We start from the raw sequence: 25,899 nt of genomic DNA on the forward strand, positions 1-25,899 counted from the left end.
CAAGGAGGCAAATCGTTTTAATTGTGTCTTGGTGTCCAGGTCCTTCACCGGTCCTGTCTGTCCAGTCCAAATGTGGTTTTGCGAATCGAGGCTCCCAACTGGGACCCTGGGTCACCCAGAGCATTGTTTGAGGCCTGCTGCCAAATGCTAGAAAGCATCAAAGAAGAGGTAAACCTCTAATATTTCTATTTTTTATCCGTTTTCACTTGAAAACTCTTTAGATAAGTTTTCTTTAGCAAGAAAGCAAGACATTCCTACTGATTGGCTGAAGCATAATCTCATCTTTATTCTTCCCCACAGGCAGCAGGCAGTGACAGTAAGCTTGCAGCATTGTTTGGATCAGAAAGAGTCCAGCAGGATCTGTATGCCGCAGTATCAGCAGCCTCCACCTGGTTGGATTCAGCAGAGAATCACCTGCTTTCTGGTCCTGTGCTGCTGTCTGTGGATACAGAGTCTCAGCTTACAAACCTGGAGGTAGATAGAAAAAACACAACCAGACAAGACTTTTTGTCCTATGTTTTTAGTGTGCACATTAGAAGCAATAAAAGCACTCCCTCAAAAACAGGTGTTTTCATTTTTGCTCAGGCTCTGAGTAAGCAGCTAAAGGAGATAACAAGACAGGTGAACCAGTGCAGAGATCTGCTGGGAGGAGGTACAGACCGGCTGTATGGAGGAGAAGAGCGGGCCTTGATGGAGGACACGTTGGAGGGCCTGCAGGAGAGAATGGGCCTCCTGCACTCTGCTCTAGAACAACATTGTGAAAGCATGAGAGGAACACTGCAGGAACACTCTTCTTTCCAGGTCTGTAACACTGCAAAACTGGAATGTGCCTCTTATGTGTGTTGCTTCTTTACCATTTTTTCTGTTTTATGTTTTTCAGAATGAGCTAAGAATGATGTTCACAGCCCTGACTGAAAATAAACATCAGTTACTACAAAAGATGGCTGAAACTACAGACAAAGCTGCGAGCAAACAGTTGGAGGTACTTTTCCGAACAGATCAGAACTTCTGGGTGAAAATGTATAATAAAGAAGTGCAGAACACTTTAATGGACATCTGTCCCATGAATATGTTGTGTCCCTTGCAGACATTGGCAGAAGTGGAGGACAGCCTCAGGGAGCTTGAGCAGAAAGTGGCAGAGCTGAGGAGCCGAGCAGAGAGACTCCGATCAGACCAAACCTCCAACCAGGAGCTGCTAAAACTACAAGTAATAAGTTCTTGTTCTACACTTTTAGTGTACTACAGGATTTCTCCCGGAGCATTTATGTTTACCGCCCTGGTGTTTGTTTTAAGGATGCCTATGAGGAGCTGGTGCTCATGGTGGGTTCCAGGCGGAGCAGCCTGAACCACAGCTTGTCTCTGAAGACTCAGTATGAAGCTGCGCTTCGTGACCTCACCGACCTGATCGACACCGCTCAGGACAAGATGGCTGCCGACCAGAAGATGACCGTCGCTTCTGTCATCGAGGTCCAGATGCTGCTAGACAAACACAAAGTAAGACAAAACAGATTTTAAACTCTAATGATGTGGTTATGTTTTATTTTTTCTGACAAACTTTAAAGCATGTTCTTCTAAACACACAGGAGTTTTTTCAGGGACTGGAATGCCATTTGATTCTCACCCAGACATTTTATGGAAAAGTTTCCAGTCTGGTTGCGCAGAAGGGAAGCCAAGGCCTGGAGGAGACCATAACTTTAGCCCACAATGTGCTAAAACAAGCACACAGGAGGGGAGTGGAGTTAGAGGGCATCTTGGAGGTGAGAGTGATGGTGCATTGTAGAAGTAGCTGTGAAATTAGGATATCACACAGTCATTTAAAAAAATTTATAAAACATCATCCTGTCTTTTCTCCTATTCCTCTATATCAGTCCTGGAGCAGGCTCATGGACGATTATCAGGCTTTGTGCAGACAGTTGGAGGCTGTAGAGTGTAGCATCCCAACTGTGGGTCTTGTTGAGGAGACAGGGGAGAGACTTCTTGAGAGAATCAGTCTCTATCAGGTAAGCTCGTTTTATGCACATTCAAAACAAACATGCATGATGTTGAAACCAAGTATGGCTCTAACAGAGGTCTGCAACCTCTGTGGCTCTTTGGACCTCCACAGTGGCTAAAATGATGAAGAACAAGCTAATATTTTTTATGTAAATATACTGTAATAATAAATGCAGGTTTTAGCAGTTTTTCTGTTTTTTCCACACAATAATTGCATTGAATTTCCACAACAAGTACCAGAACAACAAGTACCAGTAGCATATTTTGGATCTATGTTTCTTGTTATTAGGTTGGAAACTATGTGCTTTTTTTTTTTACATAATTTTCCACAAATATCAACATCCCATGAAAGAATCTTCTTATTGCCAACTTTTTCTTTTCTTTATTTTAAACCCAAAAATATTTTTAAAATGACAGCAAATTTCCTAATTTAGAAATTTAAAAAAATACATAAGTTGTCTTTTTCAAAAGGTTATATAACATTTGTGGCTTTAAACGGGCTTATTTAGCTGCACTGACAGAATAATTGCTCTTAGGATTGTTAAGGGTGCAGACTAATGCTCTAAGAGAATCTAATTGTTATTTAACTGACCACCTTTACTTTTTCATAGCGTCTGAAGGCGAGCCTAACAGAACATCAGCCCCAACTGTACCAAGTTCTGGAGGAGGGTAAGAGGCTTCTTCTGTCTGTGAGCTGCTCCGATCTGGAGAACCAGCTCACACAACTGGGAGAACACTGGCTCTCCTCCACCACTAAAGTCAACAAAGAACTGCACCGTCTCGACTCGACGCTCAAACACTGGAGCAGGTCTGGATCTGTTGTTACAGAGCTCTATGATTTGCATTTCTTTGGTTTGTCAGTGCTAATGTTTGCAGGGGCTTGGAAAAGTATCCGTACCCCATGAACCTTTCCAAGTTTTGTTACATTACAAGACACTTAATTGTATTTTATTGGGATTTTATGTGGCAGACAAACACAAACTGGTGAAGAATTATGGTTTGGAAGGAAAAGATTTAGATATTTGTTTGTGAAATATGTTAAAATTCATTTCCCTTCCACAATAGGTCACTGGTTTATGTTGGTTTATCACATCCTAAACTAATTAATTAAAGTTTGTGGTTATAACATGACCAAAATTCAAGGGGTACAAAGAAGAGTGATGAGTGTTTCTGTAAATCCTTTTTTTTGTTTGTACATTAAAGGTACCAGAGTGAATCAGCAGAGCTGAGGCACTGGCTGCAATCCGCCCTCGACAGGCTGGAGTTCTGGACAACCCAGTCAGTCACGGTACCTCAGGAGCTGGAGACTGTTAGAGACCACCTCTGGGCCTTCCTGGTCCGTCAGTTTCACACATCAGAACCAAAAATATATAACACTCTCTGACAAGTTTAATGAATCTGATTGAGCTTCATTTCACATGTTTCTTAACTCTTGCAGGAGTTTTCAAAAGAGGTGGATGCTAAGTCGTCATTACGTTCGTCTGTGCTGAGCACAGGCAACCAGCTTCTGCGACTGAAAAGAGTCGACACTGCTGGCTTGAGGACAGCAATGGGCCAGGTTGACACTCAGTGGGCTGAGCTGCTCACTCATATCCCTGTTGTGCAAGAGAAACTGCATCAGGTGTGATAATAGTTGCATTTCAATGGGCTGATTTTATTTCTAGTGACATTCCAAGTTATGTATCTTGTTCTTTTTTGCATTCCTGACAACTGTCTCCTCTTTTCTCCTAGTTGCAAATGGAAAAGCTTGCATCAAGGCATGCTATCACAGAGCTGATGAGCTGGATCACCCTCATGGAGACCATCATAGAGGAAGATCAGGACAAGATAATGGGGGCCGTGGGCTCAGACATGGTCCAGAACTTCCTGCAAAAGTACAAGGTACAAAGAACTACCTTCATTCCCCACTCCAAGACTAACTGATTCGCTTCTTTGTTATCACAATCTGATGACGGCTCATCTTTATTTCGCAGGGTTTCAGCATAGATCTGACCTGTAAGCAGTTGACTGTTGACTTTGTAAACCAGTCGGTGCTGCAGATCAGCAGTCAGGATGTGGAAGGAAAGCGCAGTGACAAAACAGACTTTGCTGAGAAGCTGGGAGCAATGAACAGAAGATGGCAGATACTGCAGGGGCTCATCGCTGAGAAGGTACATTAATGTTTATGTATGAGAAGTTCATTCTGCTCTGGACCTGGTATGTCATCTCTAGGTTGTGAAATGGTTTTGTGTTGTATTGTAGATTCAGATATTGGAAGGACTTTTGGAACGTTGGTTAGAGCATGAAAATGGAGTTCAGGCATTGAGGACTTGGCTCACACTTCAGGAGGAGAAACTAAAGAAGAAACACAGGATAGAGGATGTAGCATCAGTGCAGAATGCACTCAAAGACTGTCAGGTTGGTGCACTACGTTCCTATTGTACCACATCAATGTATTTAAAAAAAAAAATTTGAAAGCTGTTTTAGAAACTGATCATTATCACAGGAGTGGGAGCAATTAGTGAAGGAAAAAGAGAAGGATCTGGAGAAAGCAGAGGAAAGAGGACACGCTCTCATCCAAGATAAGAAAGGAGATGCCTGCTATGTTGTGAAGGAAACCCTTAAAGGGCTGAACCAGTCCTGGGCTCATTTGGACCACATGGTGAGCTACCTTTGTACCATTTTGTCTCATTTAGTCATTTCCTTAATTTTTCCAAACATATATAAATTTTGTCCATGTTTCCTTATCAGATCAGTCAGATAAAGGTGAATTTGCGGACAGTTCTGGATCAGTGGATTCTGTACCGGCGAGCTTCAGAGGAGATTAATGGTTACCTGATGGAGGGGAGATATTCTGTGTCCAGGCTGCACCTTCTTAATGGGTCTTTAGAGGCGGTACAGCAGCAGGCGGAAAGTCTGGAGGTGGGGACGGCAGAAAACATGCTGCTCTTCTTCTGCAGAAGTGAAACCTCTCTGTAAGAAATAATCTTTTTCTATGTCTACATCCCCAGAGCCTGCAGGAGGAGATGGATAAACAGGAGAGCAGTTTGAGAAAGTTTGGCTCCATAACACATCAGCTGCTGACCGAGAGTCACCCATCTGTGGCTGAAAGGCTCACCAGAGCGCTCCAGGATGTTAACGCCAGGTAATAATAAGAAATATTGATTTATATCTTTTTAAACCTAAACCATAGTTGACCTTAACACTTTTATTCTCCGTTTCAGGTGGAATCATCTACTCGAGCAGATCTCCGAGCAGCTGAGGAGCAGTAAGTCCTTGCTGGGTTTGTGGCAACGCTACAGATCATTGTACAGCCAGTGTGTGAAGGAGGTTCAGAAGCAGGAAGAACGGGCAGATCGTCTGCTGAGGAGCGCCACTGACAGGGAAATCACAGAGGAGGAGAGTAGGACCTGGATAAAGGATTGCAACGTAAGTCAAGCAAGAACACAGCACACTGTCAGAGTCCAAGTTACAGTGTTGGACCATCACAAAATGATGCATGGTTTCAAAAATGTATAGTTTTTTATAAGTAAAAATGTGAAAAGCATTGTGTGTTTTTGTATTCAACCCTCTTTACTTTGATACCACAAAATAAAAATCCAGTGCAGACAATTGTCTTAAATTCTCCTAATTGGGATTTAGATTTCAGCTGTAATTTAACCTCAGTATAAATCAAGTTGTTTTCAGAGGTTTGTTAGAAAACATTAGTGAGTTATGGGGAAGTTTATATCGTAGTTAGAATAAAGCAATATCCTAAGCTTTAAAATCTCACAGAGCACTGTTCAATACAAAAATGGAAAGATTAGAGATTAGAAATTTTCCAAGAGATTGACTGTCCACCCAAACTTACAGGTCTGTGAAGTAGAGGTTTAATCAGAAGCAGCTATGGAGTGAAAATATGGAGGAGCTGCAGAGATTCAAAGCTCAGGTGGTTGAAGCTGTTGATTGGACAACTATTGTTTATGCACTCAAAACTCTGGCCATTGTTGAACAGTGGCAAGAAGAAAGTTGTTGTTGAAAGGAAGTCTTAGGAAGTTTGTAGATGGCCACAAGCCATGTAGAGGAAACGGCAAACATGGATGAAAGTCTTCCGGTAGGTTGAGAAAAAATTTTTTTTACATGCAGTTGTGGAAAAGTAACATGGCAAATCACCCTGAGGACACCATACACATTGTGGTGGCTGCATCATGCTGTGGGGATCCTGTTCTTCAGCAGGAAAAGGGAAGCTAATGAGAGCAATTTGGATGTGGGTTGAGCTAAACACAGGGAAATCTTGGTAGGAAACCTGTTTAGAAGCTGCAAAAGACTTAAAACTGTGGTGGATGTTTACATTTGCACAAACAGAGCCGTAGATTTAGAGACATTTCCGAAAAGCCTTGATTACAGCAAAAGGTAATTCTGCAGCGTATCGAATCAGGAGGAATGAATACAAATGCATGCCACGTTTTTCAGGTTTTTTTAATGTAAAAATCTATAAAGAACATGTATCAGTTCCTTTCCACTTCATGACAATGCACTTTTGTTGGTCTATAACCTAAAATAAAAAATATAATTATTTTTTTTTTCATTTCTTTATTTATACAGGAAAGTCTCTTGAGACTCATGGCCTCATGTCCAAGAGAGATCTGTTATATATATGCACAGCAAAAATAGAAACAGTAATAATACAATCCGCTAAACATTCTGAAGATCAATACTTGTTATCAGTGAAAACCACAGAGGGGTTTTCACTGATAACAAGTACAAGTGTCTACAGACGTATTTTTCAATCCTTTTATTAAATGTTTGAACTCCCCAAGTGTGACCAAATTGGAGAGCTTCAGGTCCTGCTAAAGCATGTTCCAGGTGGAGGGGCCGGAGAAAGAGAATGCTTTTTACTAAGCTCAGTATGAACTGATGGAACATTGAGAGTAATACCGTAAATTCCTGAGATCGAAGCCTGCTGTGTTTTGCGTGAAATGTAACATGACAGGTATGATGGAACCAGAACGAGGATGGATTTTAAATTAATATGTACCAGTGTGAGAGCCTGCGAGTGTATAGAGAGGGCCATTTAACCAACGAAAAAGTTGAATTTGTATAGACACTTTTTCAAAGCAATGTAAGTGTGAGACTGAGACATTTGTTTCTCGCTCAATCCCTCCTCTGTAAAGGATTTGGATTAAGCTCCTCAAATTCAGTCAGCTCACTGCAAGTCTGCACAAAGCTTCTATGCCTGCAAACGAAAACCAAATTGCAGCCTGTTCTTTTGCACAGCGTGAATGTAAACTCCCAGGCCAATCAGCACAAAAGCCCCTTCAGAGTATTGCTGCAAAGAGAAAGACAAGCCTGTGATTTACACTACAGGGATCCCCGAGCATCATGCTGGGCGCGTCTGAGAGTAATGTCACAGTCTTAATTGTCTGAGCAGACTGTCTGACAGAGGATCACTGATGCAGACCGTTGCTAGACAAAGTGCCAAAGAATTTAATGCTGTTTAAGACTGTCCCTTTCCTCGTCGTTTATCGAAAGCCAACAGAATACATCATTTTATGTGCTTCATGTCATACTTATAAATATACATATTTTGGGTGTAAGATGCTTTCCCCACCAAACTCTTGGAAGTTCACACATTAAAGCAGTCAGTCTTATTTTTCTGTCCTGTTTTATGGCAGGATTGCCTCAATGACCAAGACTCAGTACAACAGTCCCTCCAACAGCTGCAGGCGTTAGAGGAGCAGCTGAAGAGCCAAGTCGACGCCTCCATCTCGGCATCCCTCAAATCTGACCATCTGCAGCTCTCCCATCGCTTGGTAGCACTGGAGCACACCCTGCACAGGCAACAAGAAGTACTGCAGGTAACTTGGCAGGGATTCTCTAGAGAGTTTATTGACCCCTAATATAAGAGGACGAGGATGCGTTAGAAAGCTATGATCTTATTGTTTTAATTCACAATCTGTGCGTCTGTTCATAGTGTGAATCCCAAGCCTGTGAGGGATTCAGAGAGCAGCTGGATGCATTGATATGTAAGGCAAAAGAGGCGGAGGAGGTGCTGAAGGAATATGACCCAGTCGGTTCACCAGACCTCACTGTGGTCCAGACATGCATAGAAAAACTCAAGGTACAAACACTGTTGTCATTGCTAGAATTTAGTTATTAGTTGTCATTAATGTTGTCATTTATTTGATTTAAAACATTTTACTAATGTTTTTGTAGGTGCATCTCCTGAAGCTAAGTAGTCTATCTCCAGACTTAGAGCGCATCAACGAGTTGGTGTACAGACTACCAGTCAGTGACAGAGATGTTAAACGGCTCCAGAATCTCAACAGAGCCTGGGCTGCTCACTCCGCTCACCTCACAGAGAGGTTTAGGTAATCAAAACATTTTATTTTATATCAGTTTTCTTTAGTTTTTAGAAACATTTTAACATTTTGTTTTTACTTTTTCTCCCAACAAAGATCTTAAGCATAATTTTTCAAAGCAATATTTTTATTGATAGTTTGTCACCTAATGCAAAGCCATTTAACAGAAAAGACACTAAAGAACCAGTTTTAAAACAAATTTGTAGGCCCTGGGTCACATGTCAAAATGACACAATTTGATCCCAGTTTAGTTCAATCTGTCAAAAAAAAGTTTTATTATAAGTGAGGTGATACCCAAAAAGCTTCTAGCTGAAAACCTAGCATACAGTAGATGATCATCTGATGACTGATGGATCTCTCAGGCTCTGTGTCAGGTCTATTGTCTGTTTTATTTGTCTCCAGTAAACTGCAGTCAGTGTTGCTGCAGCAGCAGAGTTTCCTCCAGAAATGTGAAGCCTGGATGGATTTCCTCTCTCAGACTGAACAGAAACTGGCTGCAGAGATTTCAGGCAACTACCAGAGTCTGTTGGAGCAACAGAGAGACCACGAGGTTTGACCTTTCTCATCAGTCTGTCAGTGCCTTAAGACTATTTATACCCCTCCAACCTTTTACACATTTTTTTCACATTACAACCACTAAGGTCAATGAGTTCTATTGGGATTTCATGAAATAGACCAACACAAAGTTCGGCATCATTTAGGTACCCATTCAGTCACCCTGAATCATCACCACCTTTGTCTGCAATTACATCTGCAGGGGATTGTTTCTACCAGCTTTGCACATCTAGAGCCTGAAAGGTTTCCACATTTTTTTTGCAAAATAGCTCAAGCTCAGTCAGATTGGATGGAGAATGTCCCAACATTAATGTACAAGTCCGGCCACATATTATCAATTAGATTTAACTCTGGGCTTTGACTGGGCCCTTCTAAGACATAAATATACTTTGATCTAAAACATCTCATTGTAACTCTTGCTGTATATTTAGGGTCGCTGCTCTGTTGAAAGGTATTTACCTCGATCCCATCAACTCTGACCAGCTTTGCATCCCTGCTAAAGAAAGGCAATGCCACACCATGATGGCCACAGCACCATGTTTCACAGTGGGGAATGTGTTCAATGTGATGTGCAGTGTTAGTTTTATGATCACACAAAGCATTTTATGTAGATGGCAAAGGTAAACATTTGATAAAACCATGCATCATTTCCCTCCTAATAATTTTGTTCTATTTTGTGTTAATCTGTTACATAAAATCCCAATAAAATACATAAATGTTTGTGGTGGTAACCTGATAGAATTTAAAGATAATTAAGGCATATGAATGCTTTTTAAAGTGGCTCTGTGTTGCTGATTGTGTGCAGAGCTTTAATGATATTCATAAACCCTCAGTTGTTCCAGGCAGAGATGTTCAGCAGACAGCAGATCCTTTACTCCATCATCAGCGACGGCCATCGGCTGTTGGACCTGGGTCAAGTGGATGACAGGTTAACGCCACAGACATTCAATCCAAGACAGTAATTTTCTATTCATGGAGAAAAATGCATCCAGTTGTGGAAATCTGACATTGCTGTTGTCACTCTTGTTTCTACAACAGTAATGACTTTAGTGTGAAACTGGCTCTGCTGAGCAATCAGTGGCAGTGTGTGGTGAGGCGGGCTCAGCAGTGGAGAGGTATCATCGATGGTCTGGTGCGACAGTGGCTGAACTACCAGGAGATGTCAGAGAAGCTGCAACGGTGGCTGCAGGAGTTGACTCATGATCCTGATGTGCATCAGCCAGGAGAACCCGTGGCACTGCAGGAGGCCCGAAGCCTGCTGGGCCAAATACAGGTAGGTCACTGATTTAGTAATCTGCTGAGTAATAGGTACTCAGACTTTGCCTTCTAAAGTTATACAATGTTTTTCTAAATGTCTAGAGGAGTTTGCATCTCTAAATACAACAAAATAGTACTGACACTTTTCATTTGTAACAAATGGACTCTGTAGAGAAATGCAGATCAGATCTAAACCCTATACTAATAAACCTTTATCTTGTCTTCAACCTTAGAGTCCCTTAGGTAACCTGTACTTGCTCTGTCCTCTGTCTCTGTCCCTGCTTCTCCAGCTCAGGGAGCGAGTGCTTCAGAGGCAGCAAGGAGTCTACATCCTGACGGTGGAGGCCGGCAGGAGCCTGCTGCTGACGGCTGATGCCAGGGCAGAGTCCACTCTGCAGACAGAGCTCATGGAGATTCAGGACAGGTGGAGGCATGCCCACCACCACCTGGATCAGCAGAAGAGGGAGCTGCATGGCTTGCTTAAGGTCTGGATTCAGAAATAAAAACAGTGAAGCTTTATTCTGCTCGATGCTATGATTACTTTATAGAATATGCTTTACAAGATGTGCTATGATATAACATATGAATCGTCCAGAGTACACAGTCACAGATGTTGCAAGCTGAGCTGTGAATCCAATATGCTTCAGTGTTGAGCTGTACCAATTCTGATAACCGGAGCGGTCAAATATCCAGCAGGAATTATGGCAGAAACTTGTTCGTGGCACCAAAGTTTTGTAATTTCTCTGCAACTTTCCAAGGGATTTTTTATCAAATATCAGTGGGGTGTACGTGTAAACTTGAACTGGTATGCATAATTTTGATCCTTTGTGCATGAAAAAAAATCCAAAATATATATTTCAACTTGGATATCCGTGACTTGTTTTTCATCATTAAATCACTGACAGTTAAAAATGGTTGACATTCCTGCCAACAATGGGTGTATGCAAACCTCTGACTGGAGCTGTATATTTCTCTACTCATACTCTTTTTTTTTTGTATTCTTTTTAACTGTGACTGTTGTTTAAGGTGATTCTGAGCTTAATTTCTAACCATGTGTGTTTTACTCAACATTAGACTGTAATCAGACCTTAAAAATAGCTGCTGACTAATCTACTGGAGCAGAACCACCCTCTTTTTGTTATTCAACTCTCTTAATTCCCCAGTTTGTTTGCTGTAATAATCCTATGTCAATCTTCTCAAGGTAGTGTCTGCTTGCAGTATAGTTTGTTAACACTGCTGAAATAGCAGCAGGAATAATTAATGACAACTTCTCTGAGTGTCTTGCAGGTTGTGTGTGTGGATGTGGGTTTTCTGCTCTAATTCCTGTAGTGTGTTTGTGTAGAACTGGGAGCGATGCGAGAAGGGTATCGACGTGTCACTGGAGAAGCTGCGGGGCTTTAAGAGAAAGCTGTCGGTACCACTGCCGGAGCATCATGAGGAACTTCACTCTGAGCAAATCAGGTGCAAGGTGAGGAACTATTTACCCCTTTTCTCGCAATTTGTATTTGCATTTTCTTCTTTTGTTAAACACATCTTGTTGGTCTCTTTTTACACACATACTCTCAGACTCAGACTTGTCCTCCTGTTACCTCTTTAATCCGAGCACCAGGACAAACAGATAAACAGGCAGGCAGAAACAAAATAAAAAACCTCATCTGTTTGCAATCGTGTGACCTCGCATGTATTTGATTGGATTGCTTTCATTTTTGATTTGTGACCTTATTCTTAATACATTTTTTAAATCACGCATGACGTTTTTTGTCACTGTATCTAAAAATCTCTCTTCTATCTAAAAATCTGCTTTTGCAGAATTCATCTGGGTTTTTTTTAATGGAAAAATCAATGTTAAGGTGGTTTTTGGCTCTTGTTCAGCCATTGGGCAATGTAGCAGTCATGTTTGATGCATGGCATGTCCTCAGCTCCTCAGGGAAGGAGAAGGAGGAGGAGGAATGTGTGTGCAGCGGCACATAGCATCAGCTGAGGAGAAAAGACAGAGAGGGGGTGGGGAGGGAGAACGGGAGTGATTGCGTGAGCAGAAGAGAGAAAGAAAGAGAGAGCATCCCTGGTTCTGTGGGGGTGAATGTGCATGCGTGTGTGCTTCCTTTTGTGCATGTGTTGCGTAATGGAGACATTCTCTGGGTCCACAAATGATAACAGCGCAGCAGAACCGTCACAGTGACGAGGAGGAGGAGGACGTGCAAGGTTAGAAGGCTCTGTTACCGTGTCCTGTTTTTGCACTCAAATGTAGAGATTTTATTTTAAATCAAGATTAGGTACTGTCGTGCTAAGATCTGAATTCATTATCGATTTGCTGTTTTGCTCTGGGGTGATTCTGGCTGCAGATGAAGGCTGAATAAATCCTCAACACACAGGCCGGTCTCTAGCAATGTCACACCTTCCTTGTCTGTTGTTCTGCCATGAATTCAGGAGCTGGAGAGCAGTGTGGAAGGATGGATTGATGACCTTACTTCCTTGTTTCTGCTGAGGGATTCCTTAGAGGGTTTGGTCAGCGCAGATGATGTCACAGTCTTACAGGAACGCCTGCAGCTGCTGCAGCGCCAGTGGGAGGAGGTTTGCCACCAGGTAGTTGCACACAACAACGCCACTTTCATTTATTCTATCCAGTAAATATGTTTTTAGTAACTCTAATTGACTTATTTAAAAGCAACTTTTTAAGTAAAATACAATTAAAAGCTAAACAAAAGGAGTATATCTTGAGCAGCATTTTTAATGGATCAGTAGAGAGGATTGCAATAGTAGAATATTGTCTCAAAGCTTCGGAGCACCAACTTCAAAGTTACAATTCTGAATTCTGAAAGAGCTGTGGATGAATCAACACAGTATGATAATAAAAAATCAAGTTGTTTTTAGAAAGAATACATTTTATACCAGAAGTGCTTCTATGTCCTAAAACACCATCCCTCTAACAGTTTTAATTTTGGTAAAAGACAACACCTAGATTCCTCACATGGTTCTAACAATTAAATAACAAGTTTGCTACATTTACATATATTTATTATGTTACACTTACTTTTACTCTGCGATACTTACTTTTACTGGCGACCTATCCAGGGTGTACCCCACCTCCCACCCATAGACTGCTGGAGAAAGGCACCAGCTTCCCCGTGACCCATTATGGAAGAAGCGTGTAGAAAATGACTGACTGACTTACTTTTATTTCTGCAATACAGTTTAGGAAGAATATGGCAGGTTCTTCTCCTGAAATAGAGGCACTTATATGTCTCTGTTTCAACCATATATATAAGTGAAATAAAATGATTTTGAGACAGAAAGGAAGCATATAAAAAATGAATAAAACGGGTCCTAAGAGTCTTCCTTGTGGAACTCCACAATTAACTGTACAGGAGGAGCAATGTTTCAAGAATTACACAATGTAATGTAAAAAAGTGGTTCAGTCTTACCTGCTTTACTCTTGCCACCCTGTCTGCAGTTCCTGTCTGTCTAAAGGTTGGATATAGAGATGTTTGAGTCCTGTTTCATTGACACAGAAGATCTATGGGTGAAATGTTTTTAGGTTTTTCCTTCCTAATTAGCTAGCTGCTAACTTGCATCTGAAATGGCTCTGTTTGAATTTGGAGTCAAAATTTGGGCATTAGGTGGGCTCAAGTTGGACTTTTCACAAACATCCAGGCAGTGTATCAAATATCATTGTGGACCATCTAAGAGGCCTCTATGTCACAATTTATTTTACAGTTTCTCATATTTTTGTCCCACAGAAAGCCTTGTTCATTAACTGAATGAAACACTGTTGTTAGTCTAGGTTTTTCCTCTGATTGACACATTTGCATAATTTTTTCTGAGTTGCTAACATAGCATGCATCAAAAAGACTAGGAAAATAAATGAAAGCAGTACAATATCTAAACAATTTTCTGAACCAAATAGGCATCTGAAAGCTACACGAAACAGCTGATAAACTGTTCTTGTGTAAAATAATAGCATGGGTGTATAAAAGAAAAGGATGTAGAGTGTTTTAAATGTTTTTCAGTTGGTAACCCTCTGCAAATTCTCATGCAAACCACTCCTTATTGGAAATAGAAAGTGATAACAGCTGTTTGCAGACACTGAGTTCAGCTGTCCTGACTTAACCACATTAATTCTTAACACTACAGGCGTCACAGGACCCAGCAGTGTCTGTGTAAGCTTTGTTTCGCTGGGAGGGGTGTTTGGCTAAGAATGAACAAGGTTTCAGGAATTAAAGTTTGGTTTTTCGTGGCAGTTTATTTAAGCGTCCACTTGGCTTGCTAAGAAATCCACTTCTTCTATTTCTATTTTTCTGTCTGTTCATTTGTTGTGTGCAGTTCATTCATCTGCTTCTGTTCCCTCAGCTGTCCCTGCGCAGGCAGCAGGTGAGCGAGAAGTTGAATGAGTGGGCCATTTTCAATGAGAAGAACAAGGAGCTGTGTGAGTGGCTCACACAGATGGAGAGCAAAGTCTCTCAGAATGGAGACATCAGTATTGAAGAGATGATTGAAAAGCTACGCAAGGTAATTTCTACTAAAAGCACCTGCCACACTTTACTTTGGAAGTGCCATGAAAGTATTTTCCCCTTAAACAATTATTCCATGTTTCTGATTATTTAATACATTTTAATATTAGCCAAAGATAACCTGGGTAATTACAAAAAGTGGTTTAAAATTATTATTTCTTATATTAAGGGAAAAGGTTATTCAAACCAGCCTGGGCATATTTTAAAATATTAACTGTCCTCTAAACCTCAGAAATGGTTGCCATCAAGCCTTTGTGATAACTGGCAATGAGTCTTTTAACGTCACTGTGGAGATTTGCTCTACTCTCCTTTGCAAATTTGCTTTAATTGAGCCACAATGGATGGTTTTTGAGGATGAATGGTCTTTCTAAAGTCATGGCACAGCATCTTAATAAGATAAAGGCCGGAATGTTGAGTAGGCCACTCCAAAATCAAAATGTATTTTTGAGTATTTCAGAAGCTGAATTTGTTTTTATGCTTTGTATCTTTGTCTTAAGGTTGCAAACTAATAGTCAAAAATGTCTTTCACTATCTCCTGGTAGAGAGCAGAGGTCATGGTTCCATTAATTAGAGCAAGTCACCTAGGTCCTTAAAGTAGAAAAACAGCCCCTGATCATCACACTACCACCATGTTTGACTTTTTTGTGTTGCTTTTGTGGAAGGCTGTTGGTTTTGCCTCATATGTAACAGGGCGTATACCTTCCAAAACGTTTAGCTATTTTCTCGTCAGTCCACAGAATATTTTCACAAACGTTTTGGCGGATCAACACTATGATTTCTGGGAAATGTGACATGTTCCTTTTTGGTAATCAATGGTTTCCACCTTGGAACACTCCCATGGAAGCCAGTTTTCTTTCTTTCTTATAGTTAAAATGGATAGGGCAATATGGATTTAAAACGTTATCATAATATTTGGTGAAAATAAAAAACTATTTCTAACTTCTTTTCAGTCTTTTTTATGTAACTGTGTGCCTGTGACTGCATGTCACATCAATCACAGCACCACAAACATAAATATTGAAAAATGTGATTTAGATCACTAAAACTACATACAGTAATGGCATTTAACCATATTATAATTATATTTTCGAACCTGTTGATATGTTTTGATGCTCTCATGATCAAACAGTTGATAAAATAGTAAAAGTAACAATCCCAACAGTACAGCCAGTTTTTGTAGTTCAGACATCATTAATTGGAATTTGTCGTTGTTATGATAATTAAAAATTCCTATCATAATTCATGATAAACCGCGCGATAAATGCCCACCCCTATTGTTGAATCATAAACACTTAGCCTAACTAAGGCAAGGGAGGCCTGCTGTACTTTAAAAGCTGTTTTTTTGTGTGTGAATTCCTGAATTAGTCAATGAGCTCTTTCAGTAATTTTAGTAGCCCAGCCACTCCTAGAAATGTTCACCACTGTTTCATGGTTTTCTTTTCCTTTTTGTGAATAAGGGTTCTCACTGTGGTCCCAAACCATTGTTAATTGCTTCATAACTTTTCCAGCCTACTTGCTGTTGTCAAACAGGTTCAATCTATGTGATTTCTTGATTAGGGGGGCAAATACTTTTTCACAAATTGCCATGTTTTGTTTGATCTGAAACATTCAAGCAACACAAGCAGAAAAAAAAAAAAAAAAAAACATCGGAGGAAAGGAGGAAATAGCCTTTTCCTAGCAGTGTACATAAAAAATGGTTAGAGCATTATGACACATAACATAACTTACTTGGTGGTTGTTCATCAGGACTATCAAGAGGAGATCAGCGTCGCTCAGGAAAACAAACAGCAGCTTCAAACGATGGGCGAGCGCCTGGCCAGAGCCAGCCAGGACAGCAAGGCTGCCGAGATCCAGCACAAACTCACCAAAGTCAGCGAGCGCTGGCAGCACCTGCTGGACCTTATTGCAGCCAGGTGGGTTTACAAGAGCCCCCTTTCTGTTGTTTATTTGTTAGTCAATGAAAATCTGGAGCAAACTGGAAAACATAAAGGATGTCAAACCAAAGTGCCTGACATGGTTCAGTAAGTTTCAGTTCATCTTTTTTTTACTGGAGAGTAGAAGCTGTAATAGGTTAAGAGAATACCTCTATTTAAAAGTGTTTACCCTTTTTTCCTGAATGTGTGCAGAAATTAATCACACTTACCACTTTTTCTCAACTCTGTCAGTGAGGGAAGTTGATGCTGTTTTTTTGCAGTTATTCCTTAACAAAGGGGAATTTTATTTCCCACAATGCTGCTGAGGCTTTTCCTGGGTTCCTTGCTGGGTTCACTGCGACATCCACTGTCACAGGTTGCACACCAAAGTAGAGCAATATTCTAAAGTTTTCTTTTGTGACCTTTTGTTGCCACTTGGCATGTATTCCTTTCACAGAAGCTGTTGAAAAATGTCTTCCATAAGTATTCACACCCCTAGAAGCTTTCCGTAATTTATCTCATTACTACCACAAACTTCAATGAGTTTGAGTGGAATTTTATGTGATAGACCAACTCAAAGGAGTGTGTAATGTATAATAAATAATATAATACAAATGTATAACTGTGAAGTGGAAAGGAAATGATGCATCGTTTTTAAATTTCAAAAAATAAATAAAATGTGCATCAAATTAAAGTGAATTCACTTATTGTGTAGTTTAATCTCAGTATGAATACAGCTGTTATGTGAAGGCCTCTGAGGTTTAAGAACATTAGTGAAAAAAAACTCATGAGACCAAAGAACAACAAACAAGTTTCAGGGTGCACTGTAACCAAATGTGGAAAAAGTTCAAAATAACTCTGAAACCCTTAAAAGTTTAGATGATTTGTGTTTTTTATGTTGCTTTGAACCTGTAAGCCATGCCACACATAAACTTCTTCTTCTGTGCTGTGAAATGACCCGACCCAAACTTTGACACCAACTCTCCCAGCTGCTTTACTCGGCTGTTGCCCTCTGGGGCTGCACTGGAGGAGGAAAGAAAGGGCAGGACTGTTGCTGACCTCATACAGGCAGCTGCACTCTCTTTGCATCTGTAGAAAACAATACATAGTCACTTAGTTGCTTTGTCTGAGCTTGCAGAAATCCATTTTTTATGGCAGACTAGAATTTTGTGGATACAGGAATTTGTTGCTATTTTCTTGCTGTTTTATTAGGAAACATTTCATATTGTTGCGCGCTGTCCATTGAAACAGAGCTTTGACTAGAGGTCACTCTCAGTCGGTGTGTAGTTAGTGTTTTGCAATTCCACACAGTTCAGCTCTGCAGCACATGCTTCTGACTGTACGGCTGTTTTTAGAAGCAGCCACACTCGTCACTCACACAAACACAAACACACACACACCGGCCCGTCTGACTGCTTTCTTTTTTTAACCTGGGAGAGTTGATAAGTCATACTTTTTTCTCCCTGCCTCTACCTGCTGCCGTCTTCGCTCTCGGCAGATAGTTTAGACAAATTTGCAGAATAAACAGAGGAGCATTTGGACACTTACTTCCTGACTTTACCACTGACTTTGGGAATTTTGCTACCCCCTATGGTCCTGGATTTAGGGACGGATAATATGGCAGGATGTCCCAGCGAGGAGGATCTGCCAGAGTGCGACTGCGATGTCAACAGGCAGGAGGATTTTAAGATTTATGAAGGAACAGTTTTATGCTTAATAAATGCAAGGCTATTTATTGTCAAAAACAGAGTTTATAAACAGTTTGTTATTTTTAAATGGTCTAGATTGCTTTAGGTGGGTTTTTGCTCTTTATACATTTTTATGATTAAATGTTATTTTATCCTCATGCTGATAAAATATCCAGGTGTCACTGGTGTTTAAAATTAATCTCCTTGTGTTCCCAGTTTTTATATCACTCTGCACGTTGTGGAAAATGTTTGGTTTTTATTTGTGCTTGAGGGTGTGCAAGAAGCCATATTAAATTCCTCTTGATGGTGCAAACGGTCACACTACTGTTGCATTTGGATGCCTAGCAGGTTTCGAAAGGTTGTGTGCAGCTGATGCTTGACCTTGCAAATGCAAACTACAAACTAATTTCCTTTATATGTTGCATTCAGACCCGTATTAACACCAGTTGCAGGTACAAATTCTTAGAAGGTGATCAGCTTTAGTGCAGAAATTATTATTATGTCAGGTGGAAGTGGCGCTAGTTTGCAGGGATAATAATCTTTGCTGGACAAGCTATCTGGCATTAGCAGATCTAAAATGATCACTAATTATTTTCAGTGCTTCAGTTAAGGTATCTACAGAAAACCTGTCTTTGGGGCTAAATGTTGAATTTTGTTTGTTTTATGTATTCTAGAAAAAAAAAAAAACTAGTTAACCCATGGAATGTGAAATTTCTGTGTTTTCTAAACAAAAATCCATGACTGATGCATAATTTAGATTACACATCAATTTGACCTGATTCACTGGAAATATTTCGGTTTCATTTGCTTTGGAGTTGTCCCATGTTTGACGTCTTCTCTGAATCTGTTCCTGGACCAGGGTGAAAAAGCTCCGGGAGACCCTGGTGGCAGTGCAGCAGTTGGACAAAAACATGAGCAGCCTTCGTTCTTGGCTCTCCAACATTGAGACCGAGCTCTCCAGGCCGATCGTCTACGAAACCTGTAACAAGCTGGAGATTCAGAGGAAGCTCAACCAACAGCAGGCAAGCGAGCACTGCAGGCAGATTTTACCAGACCTTCTGTGTGAACACAAACAGAAATGTAGCTTATTTATTAAATTATAACTGGCAAGTGAGTCAAATGCAGTGGATTAACTGAGAGACAGTAAGGCACATGACTCGTACTATTTTGTTTAACCTCGGCTTACTGATGGTGTGGTTCACTGTTCTGCTGCCAAGTTTCTGCTCTAAATCGGGACTTGTCTGTGAAAACCCACTACCCTCCCTCCTCTCAGATCAACAGGCAGACTGCACCCGTCCTTTACAACATGAAGACTTTTTCTGGTTTTATTTAAAGCAGAAATAAGCTTCATTTCTTTACTAAAGAATACGCCAAAAAACAAAAAAGTCATGCCAAGTTTTAATTACTTTTTTCTTTTCCAGGACCTGCAGCGGGACATCGAGAAACACAGCACAGGTGTGGCGTCAGTGTTGAACCTGTGTGAAGTCCTGCTGCATGACTGTGATGCCTGTTCCACAGAGACGGAGTGTGACTCCATCCAGCAGGCAACCAGAGGCCTCGACAGACGCTGGAGGAACATCTGCGCCATGTCCATGGAGAGGAGGCTCAAGTAAAATAACCTCCTATATTCACTTTACATCCAAAGTGATACAGTGCCTTGCGAAAGTATTCAGCCACCTTGAACTTTTCAACCTCTTGCCACATTTCAGGCTTCAAACATAAAGATATAAAATTCAAATTTTTTGTGAAGAATCAACAAGTTGGACACAATCATGAAGTGGAATTAAATTTATTGGATGAGTCAAACCTTTTTAACAAATAAAAAACTGAAAAGTGGGGCGTTCAATATTATTCAGCCCCTTTACTTTCAGTGCAGCAAACTCACTCCAGAAGTTCAGTGAGGATCTCTGAATGATCCAATGTTGTCTCAAATGACTGATGATGATAAATAGAATCCACCTGTGTGTAATCAAGTCTCCGTATAAATACACCTGCTCTGTGATAGTCTCAGGGTTCTGTTCAAAGCGCAGAGAGCATCATGAAGACCAAGGAACACACCAGGCAGGTCCGAGATACTGTTGTAGAGAAGTTTAAAGCCGGATTTGGATACAAAAATATTTCCCAAGCTTTAAACATCCCAAAGAGCACTGTGCAAGCAATCATATTGAAACGGAAGGAGTATCAGACCACTGCAAATCTATCAAGACCCGGCCGTCCCTCTAAACTCTCATCTCGAACAAGGAGAAGACTGATCAGAGATGCAGCCAAGAGGCCCATGATCACTCTGGATGAACTGCAGAGATCTACAGCTGAGGTGGGAGAATCTGTCTATAGGACAACAATCAGTCGTACACTGCACAAATCTGGCCTTTATGGAAGAGTGGCAAGAAGAAAGCCATTTCTCAAAGATATCCATAAAAAGTCTCGTTTAAAGTTTGCCATAAGCCACCTGGGAGACACACCAAACATGTGGAAGAAGGTGCTCTGGTCAGATGAAACCAAAATCAAACTGTTTGGCCACAATGCAAAACGATATGTTTGGCTTAAAAGCAACACAACTCATCACCCTGAACACACCATCCCCACTGTCAAACATGGTGGTGGCAGCATCATGGTTTGGGCCTGCTTTTCATCAGCAGGGACAGGGAAGATGATCAATATTGATGGGAAGATGGATGGGGCCAAATACAGGACCATTCTGGAAGAAAACCTGTCGGAGTCTGCAAGAGACCTGAGACTGGGATGGAGATTTATCTTCCAACAAGACAATGATCCAAAACATAAAGCCAAATCTACAATGGAAGGGTTCACAAATAAACGTATTCAGGTGTTGGAATGGCCAAGTCAAAGTCCAGACCTGAATCCAATGGAGAATCTGTGGAAAGAGCTGAAGACTGCTGTTCACGAACGCTCTCCATCCAACCTCACTGAGCTCCAGCTGTTTTACAAGGAAGAATGAGCAAGAATTTCAGTCTCTTGATGTGCAAAACTGATAGAGACAAACCCCAAGTGACTTGCAGCTGTAATTGCAGCAAAGGGTGGAGCTACAAAAGTATTAATGTAAGGGGCCAAATAATATTGCACGCCCCACTTTTCAGTTTTTTATTTGTTAAAAAAGTTTGACACATCCAATAAATTTCATTCCACTTCATGATTGTGTCCCACTTGTTGTTGATTCTTCACAAAAAATTAAAATTTTATATCTTTGTTTGAAGCCTGAAATGTGGCAAGAGGTAGAAAAGTTCAAGGGGGCCGAATACTTTTGCAAGGCACTGTATGAAGGTCAAACTCATTGTCAGCTTTTTGATAAGCTTTTAAAATATTCAATTTTGTTTTTTTTATCTGATTCAGCATCTTTTAGAGTTTGCTTCCCTCACTCAAAACTCTGCGTTTTCCTTTGTAGAATTGAGGAGACGTGGAGGCTGTGGCAGAAGTTTCTGGATGATTACTCCAGGTTTGAGGTTTGGCTGAAAACGTCAGAGAAAACCGCAGCCCTGCCCAACTCTTCTGGTGTTCTCTATACTGTTGCTAAGGAGGAGCTGAAGAAATTTGAGGTGTGTGCTTTTAATATTTATTCCATTTATTTGTCTCACTCTTTAGTAAAAAAAAAAAAAAAAATACTGTATCCTTTAAATACAGTCTATGCACCAGTTCATTAAAACAGAAGAGTGTCATGTCACTGCAACCGATTTGCACGGTGGTCTCAGCTGCTGCAGTCCATCACTGGGCACGTGCTCATTTCTGCAGGCTGAATGTCTGTGGCTCATCGTCATCTGCGCTACTTGTGCTTGATGTTAATAATAAGTCAAGTTAAAGCGTATTTTTAGGTTTTAGTGTTTACAAAGGCAACAGTTTGGAGAAATGTGCTTGTATTTGGATTACATGGTTGTTGTGTCAGATGGTTTCTTAATATATAAGCAGGTATAAAAAGCCCACTTTTTCAGTTATACCCCACATACTGGTATAAGCACTATTAAAAGTTTAATAGCTTCCCCTTAATAACAAAGGCCACCATTGGGAACCCTGTCATCATTTTTAACCAAGACCTTTCTTTTAATTCAAATATTAATCTAATCTCTAGAGCTGTCTTATTTCCCCTGCACAGCAGTTAAAACATCCATCTTAGAGTGTCGTAGAAAAACTGGTCCATACATTTGTAACCTGCAGACCCGTGTTTTACAACAACAGTTCTCTGATGGTCCAGAGCTCAACATTCAATCCCTTTAACTGCTGTGCTTCATCCTACAGCAGATTTACTCATTGCCCATCAGAACACTTTGCTCTCTGGACCAGGTTTACTTTCATTCTCAGAATTTTGCTTTTAAAGCAAAGCTAAAAACTCATCTATTTTAGTTTTATTTAGTATTTTTAATTCTTGCTGTTTTATATATATCTTTTTCTTTTCCTCTGTAAAATACCTGACTTTTGTTTTAATTTGTTTTATTACAATATCTGTCTGCTTATGTGCATGTGTGTGTTTTTTAAACAGGCTTTCCAGCGCCAGGTGCAGGAATGTCTGACCCAGCTAGAGCTCATCAACAAGCAGTACCGTCGCCTGGCCCGTGAGAACCGTACAGACTCCTCCCACCGTCTTAGAGAAATGGTGCATGATGGGAACAGGCGATGGGATAACTTACAGAAAAGGGTGGCTGCCATCCTTCGCAGACTTAAGGTACCATCATCAGACTTGCTGGCTTATTTCTAAAAACCTAATTCGTATTTAGAGTTGGTTGAATCTTTTGGGAGATTTTTGTCATCTAATTTCTTGCTTCTTTTGCACACTAGCAGAAATAAATTTAGAACCACAGAACTGCCTCACATTTATTCTGAAAATATGTACTGTTAAAGGCTAAAGACAAATGAGAAAAAAGGGAGTTATTGTTGTGAATTTGTTAATGCAGCATTTCATCAGCCAGCGGGAGGAGTTTGAGACGGCACGGGACAGCATCCTGGTCTGGCTCACTGAGATGGACCTCCAGTTAACCAACATTGAGCACTTTTCTGAGTGTGACGTGCAGGCCAAAATAAAGCAGCTCAGAGTAAGAACAAGTATCAAGCATCATTCAGTGTTTATCAAATCCCCCCTTATATTTAATAGTAGAGACAACAATGACTTTATATTTATTTACATGATAAATTAACAGATCATTTTGTACGTGTGCAGGCGTTCCAGCAGGAGATTTATCTGAACACAGCAAAGATAGAGCTGGTGTTTCGGCAGGGTGAAGCTCTGATCGAGAAGAGTGAACCTCTGGATGCTGCCGTCATTGAGGAGGAGCTGGAGGAGCTGCAGAGATACTGTCAGGAGGTGTTCGGGCGAGTTGACAGATATTACAAGAAGCTTACAAGACTGCCTGTAAGTGAATGTAGGAAAGGATTTAGCACAACTATTATTGTGCAAAGGGTTTCTTTTATACACCAACACAAAGGAGTGCTCAATTATAAAAGTGAATGGAAAACAATGCATGACTTTTAAAATATTTTTACAAATAAGTATTAGTTGAGCCCAATTTACTCTGATACCCAAGGTAGAATCCAGTGCAACAAACTGCCTGGAGAAGTCAAAAGGAAAAGCAGCCCAGAGGCACATGGTAACTCTGGGGGAGCTGCAGAGATAAGTAGCTCAGGTGGGAGAATCTGTTAAGAGAACTACTTTCAATAATGCAGGTCTGACCTTTAGGGAAGTTTACAAAGAAGAAAGAGTTTGTTGACATAAAGTCCCATATTCAGCCAGATGAGACACAAAGAAAGAAACCCTGCTTTTGGTAGAAAACTAGCACTGCACATCACCCTGACCTCATCGTCAGCAAAACATGGTGGTGGCTGAATCATATTGGGAGGGAGCTTTTCTTCAGCAGGAAAGGGGACATTGGTCGGAGTTGATGGTAGTATGGTTTGAGTGAACTACAGGGAAATCCTGGAAGAAAACCTGGTAAAGCTGAAGGCCTGTCTACCAAAAGGATAATGAAACTAAACATATAGCCAGAGCCACAATTCGATGAGTTAGTTTAAAGGATATTCATGTGTTAAATTGGCAAAGTCAGTCCAAATCAAAATTTAATTTAGAAGCTTTAGTAAGACTTGAAATGTGCAGTTTTTAGAAGCGCCACATCCAATTTGACTGAGCTGAGCTGTTTTGCAAGAAAAATTGGCAAAACTTTCAGTCTCAAGTTGTACCAAGTTGATACAGACATACAGTTAAGCTTTATGTTTTTAGAACCCTGGTGCATTTATATATAAAATGACTTTCTGAACAAATGGATGCATTCTGCTTTTCTACAAACTCCATCTCGTCTGTCCCTTCTAGCTGGCGGATGATGAGCTCGACGGCTCAGACAGAGAATTGGATGTGGAAGAAGGCGGAGACTTCTTTGAGCTGCAGTGGGACGAGTCTCCCATCCCACGGCCATCAAGCCGACCACCCTCGGGCACGGCGGCACTGATCCGGGCAGACCGCTCCGGCCGAGACACCCCAGCAAGCGTGGACTCCATTCCCTTAGAGTGGGACCACGACTACGACCTCAGCCGAGGCCTGGAGAGTCCTGGAGGGCGGGCTAATACGGAGAGGAGCCGAAGCCACGGGGAAGAGGATGAATATCTGAGGACAAGCACCACTGTGCTGTCAGGTTGGTCGGACTAATGTTTAGCTTGATATTGTTCTGTATTGCATTAATATCCATATATTTCAAGGGCAGAATTTCAGAAAGCATTGACTATATCATGAAAACAGCAGAAAAAAGGAAAAATGTGGCAGTGCACTATATCTTATAACATTTATTGCATTCAGTGATGTTGCCATCATAAGTATGAGTATGTTATGTCTCTTTTCCCAGATGTAGTTATCCCAGAGAGCCCAGAGGCCTATATAAAACTGACAGAGAACACTTTGAAATCATCCTCTGGTATGAAACAGCATGAGTTAAGGCAGCATGCTATCATTTACAGCTAAAACACGTGTTTCTCTAACAGATGCTTACTACCACCCTTGCTCCATAATCTTTAACTGCATGTGAAGATGAAAGCGTTGCTTTCTGACTCATTATTTACATCATCCAGTATAATCTAAGTCAGAGAAAACTAATTACTGTCATAATTCCAGCGATAACTTACCATTTTGTTCTATGTCATACTAATGCATGCCAATTCAGCTTCATTTTACATCAGCACCATGTAAACAAAAGCTGTCTGAGAATACCACCTTTCTAGCTGCCTAAAAGCTGCTTGTGCTTCCTGTTCAAGGTGAGCCAGGGCAGCTAGAGGCCAGTCTGAGGCAGCTGGACCAGGCTCTGGATGCAAGCCGGTACCACCTGCAGCAGAGAGAGGCCTCTGCCAACTGTTCCAGCCCAGACTCCACATACATGGGCTATGTAAGTCTAATGTGTCACGTTTCACTCTGTACACATTATTTAGATCTAAACATTAGTAACTGTACTTTTTCTAATAAATTGTCTGATATGATTTTCGTAGATGCGTCTGATGGGAGAGTGTCGCGGCAGCATTGACGCAGTTAAAAGAGCAGAGGACGAGCTGACTAAAGATGAGGATGACATGCCAGGACTCACCAACCCGACCAGCGCAGAGATGCAGAGCGCAGGTCAGTCTCCTACACTCTGAACAGTTCAGGTTTTGCTGTTGCAGTCTTTCTTAACTGTCTCCTTTTCACCAC

The 25,899-nt window shown here is 40.9% G+C and overlaps 1 protein-coding gene across 2 annotated transcripts in view; it reads left to right on the forward strand.

Moving 5' to 3' along the window:
- The window catches only part of LOC124881940 (nesprin-1-like), a 113,575-nt gene that overhangs the window by 80,910 nt on the left and 6,766 nt on the right, over positions 1-25,899 (forward strand). The window contains exons 67-104 of one of the 2 annotated variants that reach the window (XM_047387931.1): positions 40-168; positions 301-474; positions 586-801; positions 881-982; positions 1,088-1,207; positions 1,294-1,494; positions 1,584-1,757; positions 1,869-2,000; positions 2,604-2,800; positions 3,196-3,328; positions 3,431-3,613; positions 3,724-3,873; positions 3,966-4,142; positions 4,234-4,389; positions 4,478-4,633; positions 4,723-4,893; positions 4,983-5,116; positions 5,196-5,400; positions 7,626-7,808; positions 7,925-8,071; positions 8,167-8,321; positions 8,715-8,862; positions 9,701-9,795; positions 9,906-10,140; positions 10,415-10,609; positions 11,467-11,592; positions 12,552-12,707; positions 14,472-14,630; positions 16,379-16,545; positions 19,093-19,255; positions 19,655-19,842; positions 21,637-21,787; positions 22,723-22,905; positions 23,135-23,272; positions 23,398-23,589; positions 24,541-24,859; positions 25,473-25,600; positions 25,701-25,827. In XM_047387931.1, the coding sequence (XP_047243887.1) occupies positions 40-168; positions 301-474; positions 586-801; positions 881-982; positions 1,088-1,207; positions 1,294-1,494; positions 1,584-1,757; positions 1,869-2,000; positions 2,604-2,800; positions 3,196-3,328; positions 3,431-3,613; positions 3,724-3,873; positions 3,966-4,142; positions 4,234-4,389; positions 4,478-4,633; positions 4,723-4,893; positions 4,983-5,116; positions 5,196-5,400; positions 7,626-7,808; positions 7,925-8,071; positions 8,167-8,321; positions 8,715-8,862; positions 9,701-9,795; positions 9,906-10,140; positions 10,415-10,609; positions 11,467-11,592; positions 12,552-12,707; positions 14,472-14,630; positions 16,379-16,545; positions 19,093-19,255; positions 19,655-19,842; positions 21,637-21,787; positions 22,723-22,905; positions 23,135-23,272; positions 23,398-23,589; positions 24,541-24,859; positions 25,473-25,600; positions 25,701-25,827 (6,265 nt within the window). Of the gene's footprint in view, positions 1-39; positions 169-300; positions 475-585; positions 802-880; positions 983-1,087; positions 1,208-1,293; positions 1,495-1,583; positions 1,758-1,868; positions 2,001-2,603; positions 2,801-3,195; positions 3,329-3,430; positions 3,614-3,723; positions 3,874-3,965; positions 4,143-4,233; positions 4,390-4,477; positions 4,634-4,722; positions 4,894-4,982; positions 5,117-5,195; positions 5,401-7,625; positions 7,809-7,924; positions 8,072-8,166; positions 8,322-8,714; positions 8,863-9,700; positions 9,796-9,905; positions 10,141-10,414; positions 10,610-11,466; positions 11,593-12,200; positions 12,327-12,551; positions 12,708-14,471; positions 14,631-16,378; positions 16,546-19,092; positions 19,256-19,654; positions 19,843-21,636; positions 21,788-22,722; positions 22,906-23,134; positions 23,273-23,397; positions 23,590-24,540; positions 24,860-25,066; positions 25,136-25,472; positions 25,601-25,700; positions 25,828-25,899 lie in introns of those variants that run through there. The other variant, XM_047387932.1, reaches the window with a different exon arrangement.

The sequence above is a fragment of the Girardinichthys multiradiatus genome, chromosome 15 (assembly GCF_021462225.1).
Source record: "Girardinichthys multiradiatus isolate DD_20200921_A chromosome 15, DD_fGirMul_XY1, whole genome shotgun sequence".
Taxonomy (NCBI): domain Eukaryota; kingdom Metazoa; phylum Chordata; class Actinopteri; order Cyprinodontiformes; family Goodeidae; genus Girardinichthys; species Girardinichthys multiradiatus.